The sequence below is a fragment of the Neodiprion virginianus genome, chromosome 1 (assembly GCF_021901495.1).
Source record: "Neodiprion virginianus isolate iyNeoVirg1 chromosome 1, iyNeoVirg1.1, whole genome shotgun sequence".
Classification (NCBI taxonomy): Eukaryota; Metazoa; Arthropoda; class Insecta; order Hymenoptera; family Diprionidae; genus Neodiprion; species Neodiprion virginianus.
The window spans coordinates 9,655,741-9,668,747 of NC_060877.1; the positions used below are offsets into that span (position 1 = coordinate 9,655,741).

At 40.5% G+C, this 13,007-nt stretch overlaps 1 protein-coding gene across 6 annotated transcripts in view; it reads right to left on the reverse strand.

The window, feature by feature from the left end:
* Positions 1–13,007, reverse strand: part of LOC124307925 (cadherin-99C) — a 112,940-nt gene that overhangs the window by 8,541 nt on the left and 91,392 nt on the right. For 5 of the 6 annotated variants that reach the window (XM_046770161.1, XM_046770309.1, XM_046770227.1 and 2 more), the window contains exons 7-19: positions 8,841–8,990; positions 8,548–8,766; positions 8,260–8,454; positions 7,311–7,598; positions 5,682–5,999; positions 5,457–5,597; positions 5,099–5,383; positions 4,637–4,810; positions 3,480–3,689; positions 3,250–3,381; positions 2,571–2,687; positions 2,085–2,483; positions 243–871 (exon numbers count right to left, since the gene is read on the reverse strand). In XM_046770161.1, the coding sequence (XP_046626117.1) occupies positions 243–871; positions 2,085–2,483; positions 2,571–2,687; positions 3,250–3,381; positions 3,480–3,689; positions 4,637–4,810; positions 5,099–5,383; positions 5,457–5,597; positions 5,682–5,999; positions 7,311–7,598; positions 8,260–8,454; positions 8,548–8,766; positions 8,841–8,990 (3,257 nt within the window). Of the gene's footprint in view, positions 1–242; positions 872–2,084; positions 2,484–2,570; positions 2,688–3,249; positions 3,382–3,479; positions 3,690–4,636; positions 4,811–5,098; positions 5,384–5,456; positions 5,598–5,681; positions 6,000–7,310; positions 7,599–8,259; positions 8,455–8,547; positions 8,767–8,840; positions 8,991–12,650; positions 12,851–13,007 lie in introns of those variants that run through there. The other variant, XM_046770561.1, reaches the window with a different exon arrangement.

A 13,007-nucleotide genomic window follows, 5' to 3' on the forward strand; every position in this document is an offset into this window, starting at 1 on the left:
GGAATTCTCTGAACAGATATTTCACTCCCACAAATAAAATTGCCCGCTCACCAAACGAATTAAGTGAACTCGAGGACAAAAATCAGTGAAAATGTTTAGTGATGGAAAAACCAAAAAACCACTTTGTAGCTTTGGCTACAGTAATTAAAAAACCAGGTGCTATTATTTTTTACGATATCTCACTGAAGCTGACTTTGAATTTCCGATCATTCGATCGATGAAACGGTTGCGAAGAGACTTGCCTTTGCATCTGCGAGCTGTTTCCTTCGAGGATTTTCTCGGTGACGGGGTCGATCACGTAGAAATAGAAATTCGAGTCCCCTGGAATGGTCTCAACGGTGCCATTCTTGGTGATTGAATGCCGGACGGCTACTCTTTCAACACCGACTAGGAGTCCGGTCTTTTCCTCGATGACTGACGCGATCTTGGGCACTTCCTTCTGCAGTACATCGGCTGACGCATCCTCGACGACGAGAACCAGGAGGTTTTCACGTCCAATCAAATTTACTATCACCGGTGCCTCAATGACGTTCGAATCTGTTGTTGAGTTCGGATTGTCCCTGACTTGGACGTTGAATTTGAATGGCAGTTCCGAGTTGTCGACGTTGTCGAAGGTGCTTGCCGTCCGGATGATGCCGGAAAAGCCGTCTATCGCAAAGTAGTCAGAACCACGTCCCGTCAGTATCCTGTACTCAAGCTTTCCGTACTTTCCATTGTCCTTGTCCTGTGCCTTCACCTGAACAACTGTCGACGAGAATTGCGCTGTCCTTGGAATAGCCGCGAAATATCTGCCCTTCGTCAACGCTTTACCTTCTTCTGGGAAGACGAAGTTTGGCTTGTTATCGTTTACGTCGAGTACCTGGATCTTAACCTGCAACAATTCAAGCAATGGGTTGTATGAATGCTGTGAATTCTTGGGTAAAAGTAGAAATTACAAAATTTCCAACATTTTTGTAGATTGTAAGCGTTTGACTGCTAAGGAAACGAGCGGCTTTAAGCTAACCGTGAGCCAGCCCTCGAACTTCCCGTTTTCACACCGCAGATTCCAAGTTCACAGAAAACAAATAATAATATCCAATTCGAATTTCGATCTACAAATTCAGATCCGTGATTAACGATTCAAAAGCTGTCAGGTACCATATCACACTGAAATATGACGGTTATTTTTTATTTTGAATCACTGTAATGGATACACCATTACAAATTTTAGGAGGCTAACCTTGGATTCGTTGTCGGGGATCCAAAAAACCTCGATCCACTAATTTCTACTAAAATCCGAATATTTTTAGATTTTTTTCTTCGCTATTTTGGATTTCGCACATTTGACCTCAGATTCATGAGCAGCGACCCAAAAAACCTTCAATTACCAATTTTCATCAAAATCCAAATATTTTAAATTTTTTTCGGTGTACTAAATACGCCAAATTTAAATTTTTCAAATCTGACTCTAGATTCGTGATCAGCGACCTAAACAAACGTTGCGATACCAATTTTCATACGAATCAGTTCATTTGTCCTCAAGATATCATCACTTTTGTCTTAATGTTTGGAATTTTGCTATCTAAATAATTCAAAAATACCGAACTGATCAAAGCCAAAATCTAAGCACTTCTAAGTTTCTAAGAAAAGCCGCAACGATTGAGATCGAAATCATTAAAATCCAGTTACTGGTTCTCGAGATGTCGTCGAACAAAAAACTTGACCACATACATCCAAGCATACATACGCGCACTCAGGTGTGTACGGAGGTGATTCTCTAGATCTTTAAACGTCGAGATCTAGTGAAAACTCAACCTTTCATTTTCGAAGTGATTACAATAACTTCCTTATACATATATCTGGAAACAGAGAAACGGCAAGTTGTGAACAAATCAAATGAAATATCTGATCTTGGACGAACGGTATGTCCGCTTGCCTCTAAAATCGGAAATTTCTTGACAATACCGGATCACACTTCCAACAAAATTGGCGTTCATGGAATCCTTGATAAAAACCCCATCAACCTTTCCGACTCGACAATGTGCTAAATGTCATTCCACAAACTCCGGTGACTATCTAACTTCGTGGCTTTAAAATGCACTCACCGTGGTTACGTTCCGGTCGGCGTTGACAAGACCAGACAGTGATTCGAGTTTGATTTTGATGCGATACGATTCCGTGGTTTCGTAGTCAAGCGCTCCTCTCTTAAGTTTTAAGGCACAGTTTCGTTCCTCCGTGATATTGGCATCGAATAATCCGTCGTCATTGCCACTATAGATGGCGCACTTGAGCGGCGGAGTGTCGTGGGCATGGTTGTTGATGATCGTCAGAGTTTTTATCAAAGTGTTATCAGTTGCGTCTTCGGGGATTTCTACCGTGTACGAATCCTCGGCGAAACCCAAGCCAATCTCAGGTGGCACAGTAGCGACGTGTCGCACCGAGATGCGCACCGTCGTAACCGAGGACAGCTGAGGTTCGCCAAGGTCATGGGCCTTAACGTCGACCTGGTGAAACGAGAATATATTAGTTAGTCAATCGTTGAATTCTCTGTTTCGTACTTCGGAATAACTTCGTCCGGTCGAACATATTACCTGGTACTCGGAGTTCGTCTCCTTGCGCAGATCATCGCGCACTCTGAGCACTCCGGTGTCGGGGTCTACGAGAAAGTACTTGTTCGCAATACCTCGACCAATTATCTCGTAGCGCACCTAAAAGCAAATTGCCTATTAATCAAGTCTGGACGTACGAAACTCCCGACTGAGTAACGCTGACCGAATAGTGACATTGTAGATCTCGTAAGGAAACTATCATAGTTCAGCGATAAATTAGTTGGTTATTGGTAAACGTTTTCGCGATCCATAATATACGTTTTTCAATCCTGTACAGTAGAAAATCCGTCAATCGAATGACAATGTCTTCCGAATGAAGTTTCGCAATGAGATTAAACGATAGGAAACCTTAGTGTTGAATACTTGAGTTAAAATAAATTGATCATTCATTCAATAGAGTCTGTATCAGTTCCAGGTTTATCTCAAAAGTGGATATTATTACTTTGCTTGGGATTCTAGAAACAACTAAATGTCGTGGAAGTTATCGTAGTGACAGTTCAGTCTCTGGTCCACAGAAAAAAAAAAACAAAAATTCACTGAAAAAAGAATGCAAGTATAAGATCCTAACTCGAAAACAAGATCATCGGTGGGTAAGAGTCAGAAATGTACTGAGTTGCCGTGGAATGCTCTATATGTGTATAACAAGCCATCATCGTCATACCTGGTTTCCTGGAGCAGTACCGTCGGAGTCCGTAGCAACAAGATTGATGACCGTTGTTCCTATAGGAGCATCGTCGTCCAGCGTGATCGGACGCGGTATTGAGGTAAAGACCGGAGGGATGTCGTTCATATCCTGCAGATAAAGATTAGCGAAGATGAAAGGGTGCGTTTTGAATTTCGAGAGAAGGATGAAGCCCGTTCTGAGTTTGAGTCTGGATTGAATTCACTTACCAAAACATTGACGACGACTCTGGTCGTAGCTCCGGGTAGATCATTGGTGTTTTCGGCTGTTCCCACAAGAAGGATGTGCTGGTTGTCTCGTTCGTAGTCTAGACCTCTAACCGTTTTAATGATCCCGGTCTTCGGGTCTATACTGAAAAGATCCGTATCTCCTTGCTTGATAACGTAGGTAACCTGTTTCTTAGTATCCGGATCATCGGCCTGGAAAAAATCGCATCAGCTTCAAATTACCATGAATATATAATACGAGCAACGGTTCAACGTTCCTCGCAGTGGGTGAACCTTTTTTTCATCTCTTACGTTACCGCACATTCAACGGCCCCGCAACGCGGTTCAGTAACACCTATGACTTTTTGCAAAACTATCCCAACACAAGAATATCCGAAACAGAATGTTCATCACGATAACAGGTTTTATGGTCATATGGGATCTAATAGTTTGAACATGTATCCGGAAAATGTGTGGATGAAAGTGAACGAGGCGACAATGTACTATCGATGTCAAAAGTGTCCAACAAAGGTGACCAATGAAATTTCTAAATATCTTGATTTCAAAACTGATTCTGTTCACTTTGATTACTCTACCAATTACCAAATATTTGATGAGTATTAGACTCTTTCCTTTTTAGCAAATTGGCGTATGATTTGATGTTTATCATTTTTACGCGAATTAGTTACTAATTGCGAACCGAATCAGTTCGGAAATTTGAATTGCACTGCAACAAACCATATTTATGAGGTCAGTTTTGAGGCTGTTGACCAAATTGGATTCTGGGAAATGAGATATTCCGAACACTTGAAGCAATATTCGGTTTTACAATACGAACTCCTACTCCGTGGGTTGAAGTGTTGAAGGGAAAACTGTGTCCGATTGTCATTAATACATGTAACCCGAAACCATTTCTTGGGGAAACCAAAAAAAAAAAAAGAATAACAATTATTCGAAACTTATATCGCTTATTCTGATTCCAAATTTTCTTACATCAACTTACTCAGCTCCCAGAATTGTATTTGACCACCCTAACAAACCCGCTTAAATCGCACACGACCGAATCAGGGTTTAATCATTCTTTTTCGAAACAAAAGGACCCAAGAGCCTGCATACCGGGTTAGACAGTCAACAGTGCTTCCATAGATGAAACTAATTACCATCACTTGGGTGACCATGTAGTCGGGTACATTCTCTTTAACTCGGGCTTCGTAGCTGCTCTGGTGGAAGATGGGAACCTCGTCCTCAACGTCTATGACTCGGACCGTCACCGTGGCTGTAGCAAGACGAGGATCCGGAGCTCCGTCTCTGGCCGTCACCACAAATTTATATTCCTGAAAGTCGACGTCTTGTTGTGATTTTTACAATTCAGAAAAAAATGCATCTTTCATACTTGCAGAACGAAGGTTCGTGAATTTTGCAATAATAGAGTGTTGGTGCCTTGGTAGTTGACCAATGCTGTTGTTGTTACACGATGGACAAATTAAAACCATATGCGTTCATCAAGAAATGAACGGCATTGATTGGAGCAGGTGCAAGTTTTGGTGGTTAAAATACTTTTAATATGTATTAAGGAAATTTGCGCTACTAAGAAAAGGTTGCGATAAGGAGAAAGAACTTACGTGGTTTTGCTCGTAATCGAGAGCAATTTTAGTCAGAACGTCGCCGGTTTCAGGGTCTACGGTAAATGGAATATCGTCAGGGGCGAAATAAGTGACTTCAGCATTGATGCCTTCATCGGCGTCGGAGGCATGTACGCGGCCAATCAGCTTCCTAGCTTCACCTTCTTTGACCGTAAACTCGTAAGGCAAGTTCTCAAACTCAGGATTCTTGTCGTTTATGTCAGTCACTTTGATATTCACCGTTGCCGTGCTCGACAGTCCACCAGTGTCCTCCGCTTTGATCAGCTGCAAATTTAAATGATACAAAATACTGGCATAGAAGACGAATGTATTCCGGGATGCAAAGACGGTCGCTCACCAGTTGATAACGCGTAAGATCCTCTCTGTCAAGTTTCCTTATGACTGTTATGACTCCGGACTTGTCGCCGATCGCAAATTGGCGCAAGTCATTCCCAGAGAGAATGGCATACGAGACAGGGTCGTTTTCTGGATCAATGGCCTGGAAAATATTGCCAAAAATAGCAATAAGGAGCTGGGACAAAATGTTGAACGTGTTTTTCGAAATACGCGGACGAATACTTACGGTGATTGTGGCAACGGTAGAGTTTATTGAAGCACCTTCGCTGACCTGGACCTCGTAGACTGGCTGCTGGAAGACAGGACTCCTGGTATTCGGTCCCGGGATAACATTCACCTCAACAATGGTCTGTGTAAACTTTCCACCGTTGTCGGTAGCCTGGACCGTGATACTGTACTGTTCGCCAGCATTCAGTTTGCCTACGGACTCTATGACCCCTGACTTTGAGTCGATCTTGAACTTCTGTATCCCGTTGTTCGATACGTGATAGATACTGTAGGTTATCTCAGCATTTTCACCCTCGTCATTGTCGGTGGCTTCCACCTGTTTTGGTAATCATGGCAAATCGTATTCATTTATTTAGAAGGAAACAAAAATTTGGTACGATCGGGATAAGCTTGGGTAGGTGTACCGTTTTTGGCCACCTTAATACCGTATATGTGGCTGTTGATCGATCAATCTGTAGTCAGATCGATGTTAATGTAAACAGAAAGTAGTACGAAAATGTATAGTTAACTTCGATCATTGTAAGAATTATTTTCCAATGGAATGTTAAAATGTTTCGTTATAAATTTACTGTTGAGAAATGTTTTGTAATTAGTTCAATATTTGGATTGAGAATATTGTAATATTAGAAATAGATTCATAGTATCAGTGATAAATAAAACATTTGTCAAAAATGGTTAAGATGGTGCAGTGGTCAAAAACGGTAATTCTACCCTACATCGAGTAGCGGACATCTCGGTTCACACAATCAGTTCCATTAAGTCGCGATTCTGAAGTTCTTAAATTTTTATCCAAAACTTTTAATTATAGCGTGGCCAAAGTAAAATTCATTTATTTTTCGAAGCTCTTAATAAAAAAACTATACTTTCAAACTTCATAAAGCTGATATAAATGTTTACTTTTGAGTTGAAATTCACAGTTCACCTGATGAAAAGCGAAATTTCGCATCTACAAGCTACATTTTTGTTGCCAGATTCGATTTTCATATCTTAGAAATTTTGTGTGCTTATATATTCTCCGATTAAATATCCATTTAAGTAAATCCATCAGGTGTTGAAAACATTTCTATTCAATGATTAGGCACATTTTCTTTTAATCAATTCAGTCATCAAATAAAACAGGGTCGATTAGTAAAAATTCTAATATACCTGACAAATACATGAAAGCCATCCTCTATTGGTTTTTTGTTCTACAAAGACAGGTCGAATATATCGTGCATATGATTTCGTATAAATCAGGGTTGTTTGTTCAGTGGTGAAAGCTATTCGTCCTCAAGAAAATGCATCTTTTACATTTGAAGTATTTTCTACTGTAAGACTGATATACTGTCCGACTTTCGAAGATTTCGGCGTGTCATTTTGGTTTTGGCTTTCAAATCTTTGCTGACCAACCAGATTTCAATGACATAAGAAATCCATTCGACAATTTTCATTTTAAAGTTCAATTCAAACGTAAGAACTATAATAACGGATTTTTGTCGTGACGATTTCAAGATACGGAGGTACCTGTTCATTCTCGAAGATCACGATGCTCGAGGAAACCACATTTTTCAGGAGGATCTTAAAACGCGTGCAAAAATTACTTCGCAAATGCAAGGCAAATAAAACTTAAATTGCATGAATGTCTCACCTTGATAACTTTTCGCTTCGTTTCACCCGCCTGTACGGTGATCGGTGCCGTCATTGGAAGAACAGGAGCATTATCATTAACGTCGTTAAGGGTTACCACGAATGACAAGGGCGACGAAGCGGCGATGCCGGATTTTTCTCTGGCCACAACCTGAAATCGAAACCGTCCAGGACTTGGCGGGTCGCGGTCTAGGTTCTCCTCGTTGACAACGAGCACTCCGGACGAGTCGATCGCGAAGAAGTTTGTCGTCAGTTCAAACGTGTAGGTGGGCTGGGGATCCTCCGGACTCTGAAATATTTCAAGGTGAGTTTCTTGGCAGAATGAAATTCGACAAGTATGGCACATTCCTTCACAGGCTGCCGACGCATAAGCCGCCAAACTAACACAGCCGTCGTGACAACTGGCCCGATATATACCTGATGTATTGAAACTCCCCCCAGAATCTTCCTTGAAGGGATTACGAAAGAAACATCATTGTACGAATAGAAAATAGGATCAAGGCTTTATTCCGTTTCAGTGTGTCCAACATTCGCTTTAAATTCAGTAGACTGCACAAAGAAATTCGAACTATAAGCTTGGATGCATCTGGAGACGTGGAGTCCGACCAAGTTAGCGTACGAGGGGTTCTTTTATGACTAAGCGTCGTTAGTGTGGAGTGCCAGGTTCTAGATTTTAAATGAGATACTGATACCATGTGCGTGAGAATGTTATTAGCGGGAAAAAGTACTATTCCTCTTACTGGTTAGATTTTTGCATTGATCAAGGTCAGAGATAACCTGTTACCTAATCACATGCACAAGATGAAGAGTAAAACACTCTCTGCAGTCAAAATTAACGATAATAAGACAAACGATCATACTCGATGTAAGACCAACGCGAAGTGACATCGAAACTAAATTATCCGCACTTATTCGTCTCAGGATATCCAACACCTTTGGGGTACACTTACCAGGTCTGCATCGGAAACATTGAGTACTATGGGGTTCCCATTCTGGTCGATTACTTTAGTTCCCACAGGGGCATTCTCGTCGACGAAACCTTCTACAGAGGAGGCTGTGATCGCCGGAGGATTGCTATCCACGGGCTTGACCGTGATAGTCAGCTTCGCTGTCGCAGATCTCGAAGCCTCAGACACCTCGACAGCCTATTAGTGAAGATTTGTGCATTTTTTTAAATTTTCTCACTTGATTCGACAACGCGTGAAATTAACTCGAATGTAATGACTAGTGGAACACACCTTGATGATGATGTCGAATTTCTTTGTGACCGTAGTGTCAACTGCCTTGATTTGCTTCACGGCACCCGTATTTCGATTGATTTCAAAAAATTCTCCGTAATTAGGTGGATTCCCGCTGAGAAATGAGTAGTGAATCGGTGCGTTAATGCTGTCCATATCTACGGCTTGAATCTTCTCTGGCGAAATGTTGAGAATCCCGGAAAGAATCCCACTCGACACCTGCGTTAAGTTAGAGACATCAGAATTGCCTGCTTTGGATTTCAAGGTATGCACGGCAGTAAATGGTGACTTACGGATGCAGAGTATTCGGGATTGATGCAAGCACCGTCGGACAGCATGCAGCCTTGGTAGATGAAGGACGGATCCTGGTCGTCGTCATCTTTAATGTTCACCGTTAGCGTGGTGGTCGAAGAAAATCTTTGCGAGCCGTTCCTTGCTCGATCCTGTAACATTGATAATGTTTTTGCACGTTCAGTCTATCGTTTCATCGACCAGTGTAACAGTACAAAAATAAATCTAATATCTGTTCATGATTTCCATATCTATTAGTTAGGTGATACATGCGATACATTCCTACTCAGTTCCGCAGTGCAATATTAACGCTTAGCTGACTTTTTGCGAGACTCTAAAGCACGGAAGATGTATATTGAAGACGCTAGGATGAAAATGTACGTATATTACTTAATTAGTTGTTACCAGTATGATTGAATTTGCTTCCAACAGCAAACTTACCTTTCCATGGAAGCCAACTGAACTATCGTGTACACTACTACCCACTATGGTGACCTCAAATTGATCCCCGTATTATAATTACTAAGGTAATTTAAAATCAGTATTCTTTAATTGAAAGCCTTCTGGTGTGAAATGATTAAATACTCGACAAATCTTTGAACCAGTAATTATATATCGGTTAATCAAGCATAGGGATAAAGGTCAGGCAGTTACATAAATGCTGTTATTTCACTGTGCGCCCAGTGATTTGGCTTCACCCGAACTGTTGAAACTCGTTTAAAGAAGCCTGACCAACATCCATTTGAAATAACTCGAATTTACTCTGTAGCCGAGATCGGTGGACCGCAAGAGACTTTATCGAGTATGTCTATTACGTCGGCTTCAAGAATAAGGACTGTTCCCATTTCTCGAAACCTCAAGATTTTTTACTGTCACCGCACGTCACGTATCAGCTTTGAGTATTTAATGCGACAGAGAAATAACAATAAGGTCTTGAAGAAAATGAGACAAGTATGGGGTTTTATGCAGAATCGCGTCGTATCTTAGATCCTATATTCCACAAAAACAATTGAGATGAAATGATTTCTTAGAATTTGAAGGCTTTCCTCTCGCGGTGAGCAGAGAGGAAAGCATGAAAAGGTGAAAGGCCTGCTATTTCATCGGAAGTCCTTGCCGTATCTCGTGGCGTCTCAAATTACTTTGCTCACCAAGTTCTACGGTTGGCTTTTGTACAAAGCATGTCAACCAACGGTATTCATATTGCAAGCCAATGGCAAAATATTGTAAGTTATACCGCGGTGACAAGTGATAAGACGGTTAAGAACCAGAGAAAGTATGTTAAGATAAATTTGATCCAACTCTATAGAATATCTGCAAAAGACTGCGGCCACCACTACAAAAACATATTTTTTATAAAGAAGGAGAACTGGCAGCTAGACAGCTGACTGATCTAAGAGCCGATTTAATCCCATTACACGCCAGATCATTTAATTATAAGTCCTGCAGCTTCGTACCAACAATCTAAACATTTTGTTCCTGCGCGGTGTTAGGCTGGATTAGTATCGTTGTTAAACTTAATGCTGATTCTTCTTACGTGCCACCCATCACACAACAACGCGTCAATGTTGAATACCTCATGGAAAAATATCCTTACGTGCTAAGAGATAATTATTATAGACCTCGGTTTAATTTTTAGATTGGGAGACGTCAAGTTCCCAATTTGTTATCTCAGCGGCATAAGATTTAAGTCAAAGAAATTACTGATTCGGCACTTGTTTGGTAATGAGTATTTGAATAATTCTATTTTCACTCTAAGAAGCGATAGAAAACAGGACTAGATTAGTATCAATAATTATGGAGGAGGATGAGGAGTTTTGCCGATTCATTGTGATTAATGCATTGACGAATCGATCAGTTTATTACTTTACTATAAAAATAGTGCGGTTATTATCTTGACTAACATGCTGCCGAGATCGTCAGTCCAAATTCAACGTTAAGCCGATAAAAATCAAACAACATGTCAATCACCTATCTCTATGAATTACGTGTAATAATAGTCGCCACTTAATTTAGGTACTAGTAAGTAAGCTTTTCCACCTCTATTCCTTAAAGTTTATAACTGGATTTTCTTCGTAATAATTTCCCTACAGCATAGTTATTCATTCCATCATTGCTTCTAAACTGAATGTAGTGAGCCAAAAGCAGTAGTTGTATTTTGCAATATAACACCAAATTGTACGTTATTCAAAGGCCTCTTTCAGAATGAAGATTTAATAGCTACTCTTGCCAATGAATTATTGGTGTAAGCATCAGAAGACGCATAGTTTCTTTTTCTGGTGCACCGTTTTCGAAGAATATCGTGTAACTATAAAATGTGAAATGTGAAGAATTCAATTTAAACCGGATGTCAATTCCAATTCTAGTGTAGAAACGCCTAGATAATATGCAATACCCTTGGCCTACATTTTACTGTTCGGAACGCATATAACAGAAATGGAAAATTCTCTGTGTATTTCTGGTAGAGTAGATATTCCCGTATATTTCCTGCACCTATCCGTGCAGCTGGTACACATACTAAATAATATCTGGGTCAATCTTTATTTGCGGAAAAATAGATTGAAACTCGGACCTGGATAAAGTCTCTCTCATCTTATCAAATTATCAGATGTGAGTATATTTTCTTATTCCGCAATATCGAACTTTGGATTCAGCAATCACCTTTCGAAGAGGATAACAGACCATAAGAGAAACGAATGAAACGAAACTGATGTGATTTTTTCGAGTATCAAAAACTATAGTTCAGAATTCTTTGAATCACTATGTGGATTTCGCGAAGGTTTTCACGGAACATTTCAGAAACGAATTTTGTCACCATAAATGGCTAAATCGATACGGAAAAATGAATAATGACTGAAGAAGAACGAGAGGGAGGTTTTGCGATCGCGAATAAAGCGCAAATATTTGAAGGGCGTGACGCTCAGTGGCTTATTGCCGAGTAATATTTCATCCGCGAGGACTGGCTTTCATGACAAAAGTTGTAGAAAATCGTTCAAACTATGGAGTTGCTATTCGTAATCCCTGAGGAAAACAGTCGGTTTCGTTCTGGTTCGTTAGCTACGTCTATGTTTAAATTATCTATTCTTGAAACACATACACGCGGGATTGCGCGGCGTGAACCGCTCCAAGCTTATCAGGATTGGGACCTTGGCGTACGAGTAACTTGCCTCGATAACGGAAACTGGAATTATAGTTTTAAGGTATTCAGTCTAGAATACGTACACACTTTAGTTCGTAGTGGTACGGTCAGAGGTAATAAAAATATTCAAAAACTAAAATCCAATCGTTCGGCGTTATCATGAATTGAGGAAAAAAAAAATTATAGAGACAATGCCGTATACATCTCACATCAGAGTTCGGCTCGGACATAGTCACTGGCTCAAACTGGAGAAAACATGTGTTCAAGGTGCATGGGTATCACCTTACAGCAAGTTCTTTTAATGCGTAGAGCCGAATAAAGCTCGAACTGAATTAGATGGCCAGTATACAGATGGAGTGAATGATGATTGCTTTCCCATTTCAATGTTCTCGATCGAATATTGACAGAATCTTGAGCTGTATGCTCGGAAGAAGTACTTTGGTCAAGTGTAGACTCAAGGCTTGATATCAGGCTTAATACAAGATTGATCAACCGTATTAGAAATGTCTAAAAAGTAGCGAAGATGAAACCAGAGTCAAGAATAGATTGATGGCAAAGGACAAGTCTCGAGTACTGTCTGTTTGCTATGTAACAAACGTTACGACATTGCATGTTTACGGGCAGCCAATAGCAGGTATCAAATAGGGCGTAGTCTACATTCCAAAGAGGCACTCACCGTCGTCGGGAAGCTGCTGCTGTAGCCGGGAACAGAGCTGGCACACACGGTCCCGAGGCCGAACAACACTTTCACCCAATTAAAAAGCCTCATTGTTAGCTTGCGCGGTAGTTATAGGTCACTTGTATTCGCTTATCAGTGTAAACTTCATCGAGCTCTGACAGACATTTGAAAGTTCGTGAAGTTTTTATTTTTAAGAGACACGTAGACTTATTATTATCAAACGTTGCATGTCAATCGTGACGATATATATATATATATATATCATTGAATAATATATGAATATAGTTTTTTCCACGTAAGTGAAGAGAGTTACGACTTCCGAATGGACGACTTGTTTCACGGATATGGAAATAT